The following is a 19519-nucleotide window of genomic DNA, read 5'->3' on the forward strand; positions in this document are numbered from 1 at the left end:
GAGGGCTGCTATAGGGGAAAACCAATTCCAGTTCAGCCAGACCCAGTACAATCTGACAAACTTTCTTCCATTTTCTCTGGTTCTTGATCTACAAGACCAAAATAGCATATTTCTCCATCCTCTCTCTCTTGGGTTCCACTCTTTTTGGTGTTCTGATCTTTAGACTACAATGATGACAAGGAGTGAAAGAATTTGACACAGCTAATGCAGTGAGGGTTAGGTGACAAGAGAAATAAAGTACATTTTCAGACTGGACACCTACTAACGCTTGCTCTTTATGACTTGAAGACTCTCTCCTACCCTACTCACACCCCCATCAAAGTCTCATGGATGAGTAAACATCCACCTCTTGGGAACATCAAGAGCTCTAATATAAGGAACAGGTTTAGTAACTCCTTTGAGATATTTTATTGTAATGGTTGTACCACTTTTAGAAATTAACCTTGCTAAGAACCATGAAGTTTGTGTGTCCAGGAACATAACTTCGCACTTCCGAAAATTTGTAATGAACAAGGAAAGAAGATGGATTTTTTTAAACTATACTGCTAGCCAAGGAGATTGTAGGGATGAACTAGATGAGCAGATGTAGACCAGGCATAGAATCCTGCTGTTCTTGATAGAACTATGTTTAAGTGAAATTCCTTTACCAGAAATATTGAAATGGACACCTATGACAGTATCTGGAAGATATTTCTTGGATACACTTCAACAAGAGCAAAGGCATTAAGGGTAGGTTAGTTGTATTACAGGAAGAGGCAGACACGGAGAGGTGGGAGAACATGGAGGCCTCAATTAGGGAGAAAGGAATATGAGAAGGAAGAAAATGGGGGAGCAGTGCTACAGGTCACAGTCTGTAATCATACAAGACTACTAGATTTTATTTCTGTGCAGGAATTACATTGGTAGCACAGCTGCTACTCCCTGGACTTAAAAAAATTGAACTGTTAAATTACAATGAGGAGTAAAATATCTTTATAATGAATGAAATTAAATATGTTCTTGATCAAGCACCATTATCATGAGAGATGATTGGTTTAACAACAGCCCTAGCTACATTAAGCAACTTCCCCCTCCAAGCTCTAGGAGATTCCAGGATTGACTTGTCATAAAGGCAAATAACAGGACGTACAGTCAGGGTGCTCATATGGGAGCCAGTGGTGCTTGCTGTCCTGATACTCAAAGTGGGAGTTGCGCTGCTGACATTGCTGCGCTCTGAAGTCCTCAAAGTGCTTTGGACACTCCTCAGTATTACAAAGTTGAAACTCAAAATTGACACCAGCACAGTCTTCACCTCCATTAACAGGCCTGTGAAGAGAAAACATTCAAGAGATTATAAAACCCTCTGGATGTTAGCTCTGGGGACTTTTCTTCTGTCTTAGGTGAAATTTCACACTCTCTTTTAAGAGACAGTTTTTCCAAAAAGGCATGTGAAGTGACAGAAATGGAAACAGAGCGGTTCCTCTGCACAGAGATACACACTTGCAGTATAACCTCCGTGCTTGCCCAGGCATCCCCAAGGCATATGCTGAAATGCAGAAGTAATACATGTGCACATACATGCTGCCAATAGTTCATTTACAATGAGATGTTATCTAAATTTATCCTACAGCTGGCTGAGCTCACTCTTCACTCTCTTACACATCAGCTAAATCCTTTGGATGGTTTTCCACAGTCTTTCCTCTGGAAATTCTTGGATTCTCCAAAAGTGATTCTGGCTCCCTGCAGAAAGCCATTATTTCAAGGGGCTCAAACAGAATGTATATTTTGGCAGATTCCATCCAAGACGTAAATGCCGTTTAAACTGACACCTGTAACAATTCCCAGTTGACTGGAACTACCATCTAACTAGAAGACCTACATTGGATTGTTGCACTGGCGTGTCCGAAAGCGAACTCCAGTTCCACAGGTTCGTGAGCAGGAGCCGAATTTGGTCCAGGGTCCCCAGTTGCCATCCTGCTTCAGCTGGTTAGCATTCTTCCACATGCAGTGGCCTTTATAGCACCACTGAGAGAAATCGGGCAAGGAAAACAAATGAGAACAGAAACAAAACCCAATCCAAATGTGTAATTGCAGTAAAATTAAAAGTACGCAGAGGTGAGCTCATGGGCTGTGAAGGGACATCTCAGAGAACTTTCCTCAGTGCAAAGGGGGTGAGGGTCTATGTACTCCAGGCCCAATTGTACTTGATCCCCCTCCCTGAAGGGAGTCTGCTCCATGAACAAGCAGGCAGCCCTGCCAAACCTGAACCTGAACACTTCCATGGGCAGAACATATGAAACACAACACGTTCCACCCTCCCCTTCACTTAATTTAAATGAGGATTTCTTTCATCTGCATCTTAGTTGCTACCACCTTTTTGAAGGAATTTTAATGTTCTGAGTATCAGCAGAATAAAGTTTTCGCTGGGGCTTATTCTTTTTTTTTTTCTTTTCTTTTCTTTTTTTTTTTTCCTCATACTGGCGAAATATCACACTTATGGAAATAGGCTGGAACAGAGGGTTAGTCGCTGGGCAGGGTGTTGTTTTGCTGCTGGCCAGGGCATACTCAGAGGCTCTCCTGTATCTCAAAATACATGGAATTTGCTAAACAAACATTTATTTGAGTATACTTTTATAATTAACAATGAATTAGCAGCAGGACACCCACTAATGGGGATATTAAAAGGGAAAAATAAAGAGCTAATCCTAAGCCTACGCATTTAGCCACAGGATGTCTGGACCACAAGCACTAAGCAGCTGTCTTACAGTAACGGCATTATCTGCTACCATGGATTTCTAAAGACACTTTATGCACACTTTGCAGATGAGACAAGAATCCAAAAAAACATAACAAAAAGGCCACAGAAGAGGCTGAGGATGGGTTACAGCTCAACTGGGGTTTCTATGTACAAAATTTACTTCGTGCTACAGCAAACCCTGTAGAGTTCACAGAGTATCACAGTGGGAAAGCACAGCTCCCTCTTTTCCCTTCATCTAGCTCCACCCAGGGGATGCCGGGCAATTCTCTGGTTTCCTCTCTGCCCTTCAGCCCAAATGAATGCAATTGTTGATTGGGTTTTTTTTCAGTACAAACATAGCAAAACCACAATACTCACTTTTCCAGGGGCACATTCTGTCCCATCAAGTGGAGGCCCTTTCTTAGTCTTACAGAAATATGGGTTATCTGGATGGCTACACCACAACTGCTTGCATGGGTCAAAGGTTCGGAACTGAAATGCAGAACATTTATGAGTTGAAATTTATTAATACTTTTCAGATAAGGATTCAACCCACCCAGTCAATTCATTCCACACACAGAGCTACCAATAAGTACAGTGTCTTCAGAAAGAAAGGGGCAGTGCTTATTCCTTGCATTTTCTAGCCCTGAGCTGGTGAGAAGAGGAAAGGAGGAGACACCCAGAAGTGGGAGGAAAAGCGTTTTTCTCCCTTCTTCCTTGGGATCACTACCACAAGTCTGTGTCATGTGGATCACGCTGCCATCCACTTGACCATCAAACCAAATGACCCAGGTGACTGTGTTTCACCTGTAAATCTTTCTCGCTCCTCTTTACAGATCTGTTTAACTGTTCTTCAATTATGAGAAGAGGTGTATATTGTAGCTCTTTAATAAGACCAGACATCAACTTGCTGAATGAACATTTGTCTTCGCAATGACTGCTTTGGACATACCGCTGTGCACATTTTATAGCCAACGCCAAAATCAAAGCGGCACTGTTCGTCCATGGAATAATTGATGCCTGGCAGTTCAGGAAGCTTGGGCCAATCATGTTCGAAAGGGTCATCAAGAAGACAGTCATAAGAGCTGTGGACAGATACACAGAAAAAAAAAAAAATCAAGAGAAGATGTAGTAATTTTTGGTTTTGATCAAGATCAAAGTACTTATTCTTAGTAAGGCAATACTCCTTTTCTCCAACCTGTTTTATGTTCTGTTTACATAGTTGTTGCTCTCCAAAGCACAGACAGTGCCCTCTGTAGGAATATTGCCCCGTGCAATATGACTGAGCATTGGGTGGGAAGATCCTACAGCAAAATCCCTGAGTTTGCTGGAGACTGTGTGGAGGCATCTCCAGCCCTTCCCTGCTCTGGCCTAGTGAAATTTGCACTTTACTTTCCTGTCACCAGAGGTAGAAAACAAACACTCCTCCACTCTCAGTGCCAAAGGGCAACATCTCAATGTGCTTTGACCTGGTCTTAATACAAGGCCTAACACAAAGCCCACTGTAGTCACATGGGGCCTGTCTGCTGACTTTATGGCATTTCAAAACAGGATAGTAGTCTGAGAACAGATCTTCTGACCTGATATCCACTGTATTGACAGGGATGAAGCCCTCCCTATGCAAAGGGTAAGAATATGGCTTCCTTTTTTCTCATTCCTATTTAACTCTGATGTCTTAAACCAGAGATACTGGTAAGCTGTTCCTCCTGCACTGGGATATTTTACTTTAAGCTCTATGGTCTCAATCAATTACTATTTTATGCTTCATGTTATGAATAGGGTTCCTTCTGTAAGAGATGTGGGTCAACTCATGAAGTTTTCACTCAGTTTTGACTGGCAAAACCAGCTACTTGCAATGGAGGAGGAAGCCTGGGTAAGAATTGGATGAAGAGGTACATACATGGAGGGAGACTAGAACCAGCAGAGTAGAGATCTGTTCTCCTTTTCTCCCTAATTCAGACATGCACATGCATGCCACCTTCTCCTTCCACAACTTTTGCTAGTACCTCTTCTGAGTTTAGGGCTTCATCCTGCCAGTTTCACAGCATAAATCCTAGTAAAATCAAAAACCTAGGGAAAACACCAGCAACCTGACATAAAGCCTGCCAGAGAGGCTCCTGCTACCATACCCCAGAGGAGGCAATGTGGCTCTAAGTACAGCCCTTAGTAAGGAAGTGTTGGTCCTGGTTTATAGCTTTTCTAATATAGATCTGAAGGGAAAAAAAGAACAGAAGAGAGGATGGAGAAAAAGATGATCAGAAAACTGTTCCATCAGAGGTGGCCAGACATGGGGACTGTACTGATGCATAGAGCATGCCTCTGGAAGTCTCTGAAAGCTGAGTCCCTTTGGGAAGCAGATGGCAGGCCACTCCAGAGGACCCCACTCCTCAGTACTGCTGTATTTACAAAAAGGGCTTCCACAGTTTTTGGCTTACACAGTCAAGGGTCTCATTTACACTTGTGCCTGCTCCTTCAAGGCCTCTCCTCCCCTCTTTGCTGCCTAGCAGATGGCAGCACACTGGCCCCACACCCAGGAACTACAAAGATTTCTCTTTTATTTAGTAAAACAACTGCCACTGAATGCTGACAGGCCCTTACTGTATGTATCTTTTGAGTTCTTGGCCGCTGCATCTGGACCAGTGGTAACGATGAAAGGCAGCCTGCACCAAGGGAGCCATAACACTCCCCATCGCTGTCTCGTCCCCACATCTGTTCCCTTGCCCATCATGCTCCATCCCCAGCCTGTAACAGAGAATTGGTATCAGAGCCTAGGCAGTTTCAGCTCTTCAACCGGTAAAAAAATTGTAAAGAAAACAGCTTCTCATGCACATGTAATCATGCAAAGTGAAATTGTTCTCTGCATTCTACAGATACCACCTGCACTTCAAACTGATCTTCTTTGATGACAAACCATAAGGGCTCTCCAGATACTCTTTCATCTGTATTTCATTTATTTGTAATACCTGGAAGGAACTAACTAGATGATGATGACTTCTTACGCTTCAGATAAAGGAAAACAACAATTCTGCCCATTAGGGAGCAGTTCACTCAGACACTGATTGCTCATGTTTGTATACTCATTTACCAAAAGCACCTATTTAAACACAGAGCTAGTTATCATGTTGTATCTCAAAAGAGCCAACATGGTAGCACGTTACATCTCAAAGCATGCACCTCGTACAGCTTAAAATGCAAGTGTCCCTGTCATCTCCAGTGGGGCTGAATTCCTCCCAGTGAGCTGAACAAGTGGCCTGCACTACTTAAGGAAGACAAAAAATCAGATCCTCAGTGCTTGACATAATTAATCCAGACAGCTAACAGAGATTTCTGCTTAATCAGTTACTCCCAACCTAATATTTTAGCACTCTTGAAGAGGGGCCAAATCTAACAATTCTGCACTTTCAGTCAATGAGAAGACAGTAATTAAGGATGCTTGACAAATCACTGCAGTCCACTGCCTGGGCCTTCCAGGTTTTCTTTCTGACCTCTTCCTCACCCTAGAGGAAACAAGTTTCCCGTCTCTCTTCCCCTTCCTTTCTTCCCCCATCTATCTCTTCATTGGTTAAACCACTGATGCATTCCAGGGGGATGGAAATAAAATTAGGATTGCTTTCATATAGCCATTAAAATTAAACCACTTGAAGCAAGGAGGAGATGCAGCACCATATTTTATTGGTAATTTAATTATAAAAGTTAGACTTACACGTGACCAGTTTCATGAGCAACGACAAAAGCTGATGAAAACCCATCCTCATGGTTGAGAGTACAGCTTCGGACCGGGTGACACATACCAGTAACAGGAGCATATCCTAGGGAGAGAAGTCATGTCTGATTCTTTTGCTCATTACATTTATTTTAAACATGACCCCCCAATAAATTTACCACTTGTAAAGAACCTAGAATTATTTTCTTTTGATTGTAAATTTTTTCTCTGCCTGCAATTGCTGACAAACAGAGTAAATGACTCTGACGTGCTGGGATCAATTTCACAGACATCTGTGTTACTTCAGGCACTTACACTTTTATCACCAAAATTGCACAGGATTCCTGTTCAGTTAGAACGTAGAACTATGGGTTGGAATTTCTTGCATGTGTTCATATTAGTACCTTCATCTGCATACAGCCTGGTGTATACTGCATGCCTTTTCCTCAGTAAAAGCTAAAATCTTTCTGAAGACAGGGAAGTCTACTTAACATCCCAACCTAACCAGTTTCACTCCAGGCATGCCAGCCCAGAGTTGAAGAAGAACTTAGATCCTTATCTCCCTCTGAAAGATGAAGGCAGCATGGAGGTACTGAACACAAATCTCTAAGACATCTCCAGCTAGACAGCCAAAACATGGTCTCACACAGACTCTTCTTTATCTGCACTAACATCAATAACACTTTGTAAATTTACTGCCCACTATCATTACTTCTTTAAGTCACAAAGATTAATGCAGGTATCAAAGTAGGTGGTATGCTATCTATAAAAAGAAAACTACAGCGAACAACGCAGTGAAATAAAAATTGAATGCAAAGTGCATTGAGAGTTCCTAGTGATCCCTGCACACACAAACACCTGGTGCTTGAAGTAAGTAAATAGCTATTTATTTACACCTGCAATGCAAGAAACTTAATCTGCTACAGTTAGATATAAATGGCAAGGACTACTCGCTTTTTAAAAAGCATGTAAAATTAATGGGAGGAACTACTTGTTCATGTACATGCGTACATGCTCAGGCTGTCCACATGAGCCTTTGCTAAAGCCAGAATAAGGAACCAAAAATGATGATGAGTATACATGCCTTCCCCAACAGGACCAGATTTCAATACATCTTTAAAACTGAACACTTCCTTAAGTATTTGCTGAATAAAGGCCTACATTGCTTACGGTCTCAGGGTCACATAACAATGCAATTTTCAAATTTTCCTCTTTTCTGGTGGATGCTAGCCAAGAAACACCAAGTCCGGATAGCTTTGCTCCAGGTTAGCTGCATTACCTTGCATACCAGCAGGCCCAAAATCTTGCCTGGTTAAGAAGATGGCATGATCATGGTGCTCAGAGTGATTGGGGTCCGACTTCTGCTGCTGATACGCCCAGCGGCACACGTTCTCCAAGCTTCTCGAGGGATTCCCCCTTTCAATCAAGCTAATGGACTGAAAGAGCAACACATTAGACCCAGAAGCTCCTAAAGGTAGGAAATTCAGACAAGTTTTGATTTTCTTGGGGGCATCAACCAGATCCCCATTTCTCTCTTCCTAATAGCCTATCACTCTAAGTCATGATGGTCTTCTTTCCTATGAGAAAAGAAAACGTGTATGTTAATAGTGACCACGCATGTGTGATAGTACATCTTTAGGGGATTTTCTGAAGACAGTTTAATGAGTGTTCACATCATTTATGAAAATAACTGCCTGTAACATGTAAAAGGAACACAGAACTTGATGTTATGATTGAATAAAGACATTTTTATTTCTTTTGCTGTAACTTGCTTACATTCTGGAATGCCAGGCGACAACATGATTCAGTTGAGATGAATGAGCATGTAGTGACACACACAGCCTGTGCGGAGGAAGTGAATAATATAAACATATGAGACAATGCCTCAACTGGTGCAAAACACTGTAGTGTCAGTGGATGTGTACTGATGAACACAGCTTATACATTTGGTTCTGTGAGGCTTTTTGCTACAGCATATGCCTACAACCTCAGTAAATTTAGTTACAAGACAAACATCAAACTGGTCTTTTGACTTGCCCAAATTCAATGCCTGCGTTAAACTGAACAGATATGATCTTTATCAAACCCTAAACAGCATTACTGCTTTCCTCTCATCCTGAACAGTTTAACAAGCATTTGTTTCAAAACTCTCTGAGTGTATTTTACCTGCAAAATCAATGTATTACAAGTACTGCCCAGGGTACAAAGTGGAGGAGCGTGCTGTGTCCCAGTAACAGGGTTGTATACAAAACAAGAAAATGAGATAGTCGCACTAGCAGACTGTTTGGAGGGTGTGTGTGCCAGCAAGCTGTGTTGGTCAACCAAGATGACTGCTTCTACTAAATTGATTTAATTGCTGAAGGACTCACAAGGGCAGTAATTCAGTCTGCAAGCCTAAGCAGGCAGAGACAGTCCTGCACCTGTGTCACAAAAGGGACACTTGTGGTCAGCCTCAGCAATGAGGGCACAAGCACATTTAGCACATGCTAAAAAAAAAAAGGAGTTCTCTGGAACTAGCTCTTCAGCAGACTTCTGTTTTCACAGCCCTTCATGTGATAACTATAATTACAAAGAAGACGAAGGCAGAGAACTGGCTCAGAGGCTTGTTTACCTTTGCATAGCCCAACATGATCATTCGGACCAGCACAACATTTATGTGAACACCAAGAGATTCATCGTGGTAAATTTCATTCACCTGAGGAAAAAAAAAAAGAAAAAAATTAAGAAGGGGACTTCAAGGCCACGTACATGTTATTTCAATTGCTTATATAACTACAGTCTACTTAGAAAAGGATTCAAGCTGCGGTGGGCGGAGGAAGCAAGCAGCCGATTCAATGTGAATGATAGAGCAAGCTTCAACTTTATTGATAGAAATCACACCTTATATAAGCAGTCTACAATACACTACTTGCAACTCTATTGGATACATTTAAGAAACTATATTATAATATCTCAGCCATTGGGTACATCTAAAAAGTCACATTATAATATCCCAGCCCCTTGTGGCATCTCTGGTATGCATAAACATCTTTCTTGCTGTGAACCTGCTTCTCTCCCAGGGCTTCTTTTCTCTGACCCCCAAGGTCATAATGCGCCCCAACTTATCTCTGTGTTCTCACAACAATCCTCGCTAGCACAACTGAGCCCTGGGTCTTCATCCTTGTTTACATAACTGTACCCTGGGTTCTTTCCTTTGTTTACCTCAGGTGGCTGGGACCAACTTCTGCAGGGAGCTATGGCTGACCAGCTCCTGCAGGGAGCTATGGCCTTGCTCTCTGCAAGCCATTCTCCAACATTCAAGCCTCAAATAGTTTCCATGGAGGGAGAAACGTAGACTACACATTACCACATACCCTCTCACACAGAACTTTCTGAAGCACACATCAAGACTTCTCTAAAGTTTAACAGCCTTTGGATCAAGGCCAATAAAAAAAGGGGACTGGGGAAAAAAAATGACTTCAAGTTCAAACCCTGCACATACTTATCTGAATCCTTAATTTCACTCATTTGATAAACATAACGAGGCTGTTCCTGAAAGCAAGGTTATAGCAGTGTGTTCAAGTTCACTGAAGGATTTAAAGGAGATAGAGTTTGCTTTAACAACAGATAGACCCATCACTCTCCATCCCATATGGCCACCTCTCTATGACATCTGGCCACTCTAACTGTGGATGAATTCCAAATTCTGTTCCTATTTGCTTCATCAACCATTTGCCTTCCTTTGATCGGTTTAAACACATGGGAAGAGTATTTTAGTGGGTAGAGTGAGTGAGCATATTTTTGTTCATTTTCTAAAAGATACTGCTGCCAGTAGCTCTAACTCAAGGAAATGTATCGTTAACTTTAGCACTGGTTTGTCCTTGGAAAACACTTGAGGATTTGACTTAAAGCCATTTTTACATTCTGCAGCTTTAGGCTGGGAAGGCAGAATATTTAGACAATGACACGAACAATAAGGCTCCATTTCTGCACACATGTAGGCATGTGTTTAGCTTTAAAGATGTGAATAGTACTCTTGATTCAAAATCAATCTTAAAATTAATGGGCAAAGTGTTTCCAAATCTCAGAGCTGCTTTGGAAATTTTCATCTGAAAGTTCTAAACTCAACAGCATTGCCAGAGACATAAATGCTGTAGTATACTTTACAGGGTAATGGTATCTCCAAATATACTTGATTCTTACAAGTCAACGCATTCTGTTAAAAAAATCCACCAGCTGCATGGAAGCATGTATGTGATCTGGAAAGACTTACTACATTGAAAACAACTGCTGGCCTGAGAAAACACCCATCGTAAGACAACCCCCTGAGACCTCGAAAATCTAGTCCTCAAGGACTGCAGAAAACATACAGGAAAGAGCAAACTTCAAAGCCCAGAGGGAGACCTCATAAAACAGTCCATGGCTTTGCACCAAATTAGGTCTGCAGTGGTCTCCTATGAGATCTCTACATATCATTTTAAGGCAGAACTTTTGATACAAGTGTTTTTAGCCCAATTTCCAAAGGAAATAAAGATTAGATAATCCTTCCCTCTGTTAGATCTAATGCCCCAATAAATTTTGGCCCTGTTAACCGCTTTCCAGTAATGCCTACAAAACAATAAAGACCTCAAAGAAGTTAAGTATCCAGAAGTTTTGTGAAAAGAAGCAGGTGATTAGAAATAACAGCCTTATTACTGCTCACAAGGAAGGAAATGTTGCATATCCTTTATCACACACACGTACAGGAGCTCAGGGAACACTCCCAGCACAAGGGATGCTTAAGTCCCATTAGGGAGCTCAGACACAAGACAGAAATCCAGAGATAAAACTGCTGAAATATTTCATGGTGGTTTTTGTTTTGAAAATTTTTTTAGAAGCAACTAATACTGCTGCCCTACTTTTTAGAGATAAATTAGAATTATGTGGTCACTTTTGTACTAAAAAGAGTATTTGTGGAATTGAAATTAAAAAAGGAGAATTATGCAGATGGGTCAAAAATTTTCTTCTTGAAGACCCTCCTTGTGTCTGGGAAGGTGAGAAATGTCCTGCCACCAGAGTATAAATTAAGGGGCTAAAACAGCTGCAGATCATCAATGAAGTTACTCATTTCCCTAAAAACAAAATAAATATTATATTATGGGTAATTGGTGAAGAATAAATACCACTGTTCAGAGGCTGGTATATTTGAGCAGGATTTAGAGGTATTTTTTTATAGTCAGGCTAAACAGAACTTTCCCCTTCCCTGCAGGGAAAAAGGTCATTCTGAGTTGTCCAGACTGTGGGACCTGGCACAATGATTTTAGCCCATGGTTTTTAAAAATGCAATCCCTTTGAGGACCAGCTGAGAACAGACAGTCAGCAGGACAGTTTTACAAGGAATAAGCACATAACTCAGACTGCCTGTCTTCTGAAGCAATTATTCCAAAGTTCAATTATTCATCTCGTATTTCCTCCCCATGAATGCAACAGCATTGCTCCCTCAAAGGTTTGTGTCAGAAAAAATGTTCACAATTTTCCTTGTGCCATGAAACAACAAGCTTCCCAGGAGTGGCTTTCCTAGAAACAAAAAAGGATCCTGGAATTGACCTAAAGATTCAAGTCGTCTTCAAGATTTCTCCTTGACACAATTTTTTACACCATTATCTGTGGATTGCTTTGGAGGGCTCCACTACAAGATTCCCACAAGGAGCAAGTTTGTATTGTGAATGAAACACAGAAAATTTTGGAAACCTGTAACCTCACCAGAAGGACACAAATCTAAAAAAAAGTGCTGAAAACACCAGTGCAGACTGCAGCACTTTCAGACTGCTGTAGCTGCATTTACACTGTAATTATAATGGCAAAAAGAATTACTTTCCAAGATACTAGTACAAAACACATAAATAAGTCACAGCCCAGGAAGCTTGATTTGTCTGATCTGAACCTGTGAAACATATCACAGATGGCCAACTGGCCATGCAGCCCCTATCACAGTATTCAAGAGTAAAAAGGGTTTACACTGAATTCAACAGTGATGTTGACAGGGACAGTGATGACAACTGTGAGACTCCACAGACAAAGTGGGGAAGTATCTGCTTACTGAATGGATAAAAAATTGTTCAGACAAAATAAATGAACCTGGCAAATAAACTGTCAGACTGCAGTGAGGAGTACTGGAAAGGGAAGATACCTGCTAACCAGGGGAATTCAGCACTTCTGTGGAAACACACTCGTGCTTACACACCACGAATGTCACGGGTGAACCCACATTCCCACACTAGTATACTCGTAAGACAACAGTGAGAAATCGAAGGCATCCTCTAGCCAGACCTCCTCCCCAAATGTATAGTGGCTGGATCCTCACCTGGCACAGAAATTGCTGCCTCTGAAACCACAGTCAGCTGTACATCCCCAAGGACCGGTCCTATGAGCATCTCTTGCAGTATGAACTCTCAGTAGCTGGCCTTTCAAATTCAGGACAGACAGTGAGCTGCAGCTGCACAGCTGGTTTTGCACAAGTACTGTGCAATCCTCTGGCAGGGTGGCCCACCAGTGCCCGCTGACCCTACCTCTGTGGTGCCCAGGTAGGGGCTGCAGGCTAAGCCAAGGCAATCAGCAGCCCTGCCAAGGGCCGAGGTCCCAAATGGCCTAGCAGGGGGTAAACCATTAGCCCAGCAAAGCCTCACCCATGACCACAGTCTCCCCAGACCAGCTCTCAGATCTACCACCATAAGTGGCCTTCAGCTGCAGGAGGACTAGGAGGGATGGCTGCTGCTGGGTCAAAGCTCCAGAAGCCATGGGAAACCTGGACTCTGCCCTTGTTCCTGGTTTTACTACTGGCTGACCAAGACTTCATTTGCTTTTCTGTTCTGTGTTTCAGGTCCTGACTATAGTGACCTCCTTTGATGTTTTTTGATGGAAAGTTCTACACAATAACAGTATTACCTTGACTACCAGCTCTTCATTTCCTTCTCTTAGAATCTATGGCATCTCTGATCACTTTGAAATTACCAAGATATGTCAACAGAAATGATTTAATAGTAATTGAACTGACTGGGGAAGGTTACAGAAGTTTCTTTGCTGTCATTTCCCTGCCTCTGCTCACTCGAAGCAAGTTCCTCTGAGCTTATACCAAATACTTCATTTGACTCTCCTTGGGTTTTGGAGGCCATACAGCCTCAGACCTTCTGTTTCTGCCTTGATGAAACTATTTACATTTCTGTGTCTGAGTTGCACGGGGAAAAGTGCAAATTCTTAATTAGTATTCTACAGTGAAGGAATGTTGAGTAATTCAGAATTTAATGATTAATGCCATCAGCTGCTTTACTGTTCGCACCACTGGGAATGAAACAGCTTTGAAGAAAATTGTCAAACTACTGGTCAACTGACCATATGCAGGTATAAATCACCAGAATAAATGGCAAGGAGTGAGTTGTGCTCTTCTGGTGACACCTTCATATGCTGTTAGTCTTTACCACAGGCTGACGGCAATATGAGATTAAAATTAACATAAACTCATACATGGGAGAAGTGAGTGTGTGATGACTGTATGCTATAGAGACAGCTCCCTAATTAGTAATCTTGACAGACAACAAGGTAAGTTATAAGCTTGACAAAATCAAACATCAAATGTCAGGGCTGTGAAGAAAGGATGGCTTTGAAGGAGAAACAGCTGTCACAGCCTCTGTGATGAAGAGAGAGGGCCTGGGGTATTCTTGAAGCCACGCAATTCAGCTCCACTGTGTAACCCAACAGCTGGATGAGTGGCACAGACAGTGACTCCCAAACTTGTAAGAAAAATTCACCACGTACAGAACAGGCTATTTGCCCATTAAAGAACATCCCTCAGTGCTCAACATGAGATGTTGAAAAGTGAGGAAATAAAGCAGAGATTTTCTTCTGACCTGTGTCACTTGAGCATGCCTGCTTGCCACAGAAAGCTGGGCTGGGAGAGAGGACAAGCGAGAGGACACAACGTGCCTCCTTGTCCAGCTCAACACCCAAGCCACAGACTAGCCAAGCCGGCTGCAAGACTTGAGCTGCCTGCTGCAAGGTCTTCTGTAGGTGTTCAGGCTTCACAACACAGACCAGTCTCCAGGAAAGCCACCAAGTAAAAGGACTGGCAGGAACACTGCTCAACTTGGGCTCTTCTGGCAACCTTGTCATTAAGAGAATTTGTAAAAACTTGATACTCTTCTTCTATATCCATCATCTCTCCCTGCATTTATTTTGCATTGTTTTCTTCTAATTTCCTGTTTTACCTGCATCTTGTTTAGAAAGTTATATAAAAAAAGACTACCATTGTTAAAATCTTGACATGACTGACTAGATTGTTACAAAAGCATTCCTCTTAAAAGAGGTAACCATCTTCATTGCAGCTGACCAACAGATTCCCAGGGAAGCGGTGTTTCAGCTTGCACAGGCTCTGTATTGACATCCACTCCCAGAAGATGGAGCCGCTGATGTTTAAGAAAAGATGGAAGAGTTTTGGGACAGTGTATCAGCTCTGCTGTTTACGAAGTTAAATGTTTTTAAAACTAAAAAGACGATATTCTGACATAATCTCTAATGAAGATTTATTGCTGACATTTCATGAGGTATGTGGTTAAAAATAAAATTATTCCCTGCAAGTACTGTAAAAGGAATATTTTGTTCCTCACACGAATAATAATTTTTATCTCAAACTTTCTGGATTCAAAAGTTAACTTGCTTCCATGATTGCCAAAACTATGTTAATTCCTATTTCACATTCTTCAGCAATACAAACTACCCGTGCAGCTTAGCACAGCCACAAGTCACTGCTCAGGGGAACCTGGCATTTCTGAAGCACTGCTAGCGAGAATATTTAAATGCTGCAGATTACCTGCAGATTATGCATGCTGTAGTCAGTCACCAGCATTAACCCTCACCTCCCCGTAGAACTGTACAAAGAAGAATGAGCACTGACCCTACCCTTCTCCTTTATCTGAGGAAGCAACTATCAGGCAAGTGATTGGGTTAAAGATGCGAAAAAGTCAAGAGATCTCTCAACTCAATAATGTGTTTAGGCCCTGCTCTGCACGTCTAGGCAGAGGCAGAGTGAATGAAAAAACGACAACAAGTGATGGGAGATAAAGAACTGCAGGTAGTGTATGTGCATGAAGACCATGGCAGAATTTCTACACATATCTGGCACTGTCTGCTGTTATGTAAGCTAATCGTAAAGGTCTCACTGATTTCAGCATGTGGACAACAAATGAAAATTGTTATTTGGAAAGAAAGTGATACCCATAAAACTGCAATGCTGAGTGGACAGTGATTACCAAAAGAGGAATTCTGTCAAAAGCAACTTGCAATTTGAAAGATATAAATACTGCCAAGTTCAAACCTGCTTAGAATCCCTCAGCATATCCTGATGCCCTCCTTGCATCTTTCTGATCTCAGTTACTTTATTCCAGAGAAGCTTTGTCTTAAGTAAAGGAGTAACATGTATCAGTTGCCTAATGCAAGAGACCTTTAATTTCAGATCTAACACCACAGTGATGAAAATATCCAGCTTTTTTTAAGTATCCACTTAAGAAAGTGTACTAGCTACCTCTTGCTGAAAGTGATCAGTATGAATGTTCCACTGTTTTGTTTTTTGTTAGCTGAAAAATGAAATTCCTCTAAACTGAACGCAGTGCCTTCAAGATCCTCTCTTTTTGTTAGAGGTTTCGCCTAGGTAGCACAGAGAAGAGGAAAGCCATGTCATGAGAGACAACATAACACCAAAGAGCTAGCTGCAAAGCACCAGATATACTGACAGTGCCATACTCCCATCAAACATTAAACGAAGAGTGGTGAAAACTGATTCTCCTTTTAAAAGAAGTGACCTTAACACCAGCATGGCACATACCATGTCACAGAGACCAGACCCAGCTTCCAACAGACAGGGAGTCACTGAAGAGCTGCCACGGAGCATAACCGGGGTGGGGGAACAAACAGGGGTGGGAGAGGAAAGGGGGGTAGGCTTTTGCAGTCCTACTTCTCTGTCAATTTTCACTCTACTTGCTTTCCTGCTGTATTTCTGCAGGTTCTCCAAGGGGTGCTCCATGGGGGATTAGGAAAGGTGCTAACTATGGCAGGGTTCAGAAGGCAGAGGCTGCAACTCCTTATGTACTCCTGGTAAAGACAAATGGACAGGCCAGTGAGCTACCCTAATAACCCCAGAGGAATGACGTTGTCTCCCATGGGTGATTTTAACCCTTCTGGAAGGCAGGCTGTCAATGACTTTGGCAGTTTGTGCTGTGAAGTAACGGTAAAGATTCATCTAAAAGCTAGACACCACAAAAGATTTGATTGCTTTGGACTAGATGTGCCCGTCTGGGCTTCTGACTTCCAGCACTGACCCTTAACACCTGTTTCAGATGCACTGCTGGTGCTGGGTTTTCCCGCCTGTTTATCAAGCCCTGTGTATGTAGCAATGTTAAGTATAGGGGAACATCTGGGGCATTTCTTTAGATGAAACTACACTGCCAGCCCTGGAGGTCCCAATAGCATGGCAAGGCCATGCAGTGCTCAGTTCTGGCACAGCCAGCCATACAGCTGTGCCAGTACGGCACGGCACCAGGATAACCAGGCTTGGCACAGGGTTGAATGAATGTGATTTAATACTGTTTTTTTGCACTTGGGCAAAGTAGTGTTGCTTATGATGCCTGTATATATTTGCTCTTTTGAAGCTACTCTGGAGCTGTCTTGAATATGCTGCATTACATGTGGCCCTTAACTTCCCTGCGTGGGAAGACAAGTCTTAGCAAGTCACCATGAGCCTTGCCAAAATCCTCATGAATGTTCCTAACATCCACCACAAACTCTAGAGCCTCCCATTTTTAGGGCGAGTAAGAGATACAAGTTTAGATATGCAAGGTTCAGTTCTTGGACCTTCACACCTCTAGGTTCAAATCTAAACCTGAACCTAGAGTCAGGTTAATGTCTGTCAGGCAAATTCAGCTGTGTGGAGCTGTGTCTGTTGGTGTCAGCAGCGGACTGGACTGCAGATGCTGCAGTCCCCGCAGCTGCTGGTCTTCTAGGAACAAGCAAAGATTTGCTCATGTGCTTTCTGATTCCCTCAAGTCTAGAAAAGAAGCTTCTACTAACAACAAAGATACACAGCTACTAGGCGTACATGCATGGCCATGAAAGCCTTGCTGTTGGTTCAGCCATGTCTCAGAGATGATCCCCAGAGCAGCCCAGGTTCAGTGGCTTGTTCCTCCCCAAAGATCTTCACACCAAGCTTCCTAATGCTTCCTCTGTGCGTGTCAGAGGAGGAGAGGAAGTTATGGCTCCAAAACCAAATGCAGAGACATTACTCAACAGCCCCTTTTCATCTAACCAAGATTCTACAGTATTCGTTCATTTATTGCTAGAGAGAAACTCCCCTGGCATGCTGAAATACCACAGTGACCTAAAACATAGAAGCTCACAATTACAGAAACAGTAGGAAAGGCGTAAAATTGAACAAAGCTCCAGATTGTAAACCTAGCAGACGAAATTCTGTTTTTCAGTTACAATGTGTGTGTATGTCTGGGGTTTCTTATTCTAGATTTATAGCACAGTATAATTCTACACAGAGTTGTTACAATTCTACACAGTTATGCTGGAAAAGATATCAGTTGGTTTAAAATCACGTAGAGGGCTTTTTTTTTTTATCTCTAAATTTTTGGGAGCTTAGAACAGGTGGGGCTGATTTTCAAAGACGCATGTTTGTGCACTTGGAAAACTGAAATGGGATTGTGACAGGCAAAAGCTGTGTGGTGCTGAGGTTTGTTTTTTTTTTTTTTTCTTTGTTTTTTTTTTTCAAAAAAGGCTTTAAACATCTAAAAGATAACTGAGGTCTTTTGACAATGAGACCATACCTGTGGGTACACTGCTGTCCTGGCCCCTCAATATTTGAGGGGTCTCCACTGTACCTAAGCAGTGTAGTCTTTCAGACATGCAGGATTTGTGTTGCTAGAAGCACAGTTCCTTATGAAGGAATAGCTAATTTATTCGACTGAGGAGCTTGCAAAGAGACCTTCTCCAGATACAGCAACTCATTTTTAGTCTGAACCACAAGAGGTGGCGTTTCCAGCCTCAGTCTCAGCCAGGGGCGGGATGCAGCCACTGCACAGCGTGCAGTACATGGAAGCTGTGTAAAACAGGATGCGTTATGATACAAGCCATGTGGATCACAGCTCAGGCCAAAGGCAGAAGGCATGGGAGAGAAGTAATGTCTCAACCATTTTGAATGTAGCGTTTCTGTAATTTCTGTGTTACACATGAGGTCTGACACAAAGGCACTGTCCTGAGAAGTCCTGTATATAATGCTGAGTTTTGCTACCTGCTTTCCCCCCCCTTCGCAGCATCACCTCTTCCATCCACACATTGGGAGCAGATTTTCCACGGGCTGGCTTAGGTGCCAGGGGATTGCTCCTGTCACCCCAGCAATTATCAGTCACTCCTCACATAATTCAGGTTTAAATGAACTAAGTGAAAGGGTGAGCCTCAACGAGTCTTTTTATGCTTGCCACGTCAAAATGGTACAGAGTTTGGACAGAGGGAAGGCAGCATTAAGAGTACAGAAAATGTCTAAGAAAAAATGATGAGCACAAGCATATGAACTAACCATAAAACAAGGAGTGAAGGCCAAATTCACTGTATGTGTTATTCACACTGGCTGTTTCTCCTGAAATGGAATGCTATGTACTAAGGAGAGCTGGAATGGAGGGTTGGGGATGAGGGGGAGAAGGTGTTTCTGGATCTTTGCAACAGGGAAAGGACTGATTTCTCTCAGTCAGGAACGATGGTAGCTGATGTGATGCAGAATAAAGAAACGTTACAAAGATGATTTGTAAGCCTAAGCAATAATTTTGAAATTATTCAAGAAATAAAAAGGTGAGTATAAAAAGTACAAAAATAATTTCTACGTTCATCAAATCATTATTAATTGTAAGCCTATTTTTTTATAATCTATCCTTAGGATATTGGGGTTATTTCCTGGAAAACCTTATGATCTCAAAAGCTTTTAAGGTGTATCTGTATGGGTCTGACATATGCATTAAGAAAAGGCCACATGTTACAAGGGATTATACATCTCCCTTGCATTCCTTTAATGTATTGGTTTTAAATTTCTTCTAAGATAGAGA

At 42.1% G+C, this 19519-nt stretch overlaps 1 protein-coding gene across 1 annotated transcript in view; it reads right to left on the bottom strand.

Moving 5' to 3' along the window:
* ADAMTS3 (ADAM metallopeptidase with thrombospondin type 1 motif 3) overlaps positions 1 to 19519 on the bottom strand; it is a gene marked incomplete at its 5' end in the record, with an annotated part of 126990 nt that overhangs the window by 18663 nt on the left and 88808 nt on the right. The window contains 8 exons of the mRNA XM_026847909.1: positions 1130 to 1305; positions 1859 to 2004; positions 3095 to 3208; positions 3669 to 3801; positions 5315 to 5458; positions 6420 to 6525; positions 7699 to 7855; positions 9031 to 9114. Coding sequence (XP_026703710.1) covers positions 1130 to 1305; positions 1859 to 2004; positions 3095 to 3208; positions 3669 to 3801; positions 5315 to 5458; positions 6420 to 6525; positions 7699 to 7855; positions 9031 to 9114 — 1060 coding nt within the window. The remainder of the gene's footprint in view (positions 1 to 1129; positions 1306 to 1858; positions 2005 to 3094; positions 3209 to 3668; positions 3802 to 5314; positions 5459 to 6419; positions 6526 to 7698; positions 7856 to 9030; positions 9115 to 19519) is intronic.

The sequence above is a fragment of the Athene cunicularia genome, assembly GCF_003259725.1.
Source record: "Athene cunicularia isolate RWA chromosome 4 unlocalized genomic scaffold, athCun1 chr4_part2, whole genome shotgun sequence".
NCBI classification, from domain to species: Eukaryota; Metazoa; Chordata; class Aves; order Strigiformes; family Strigidae; genus Athene; species Athene cunicularia.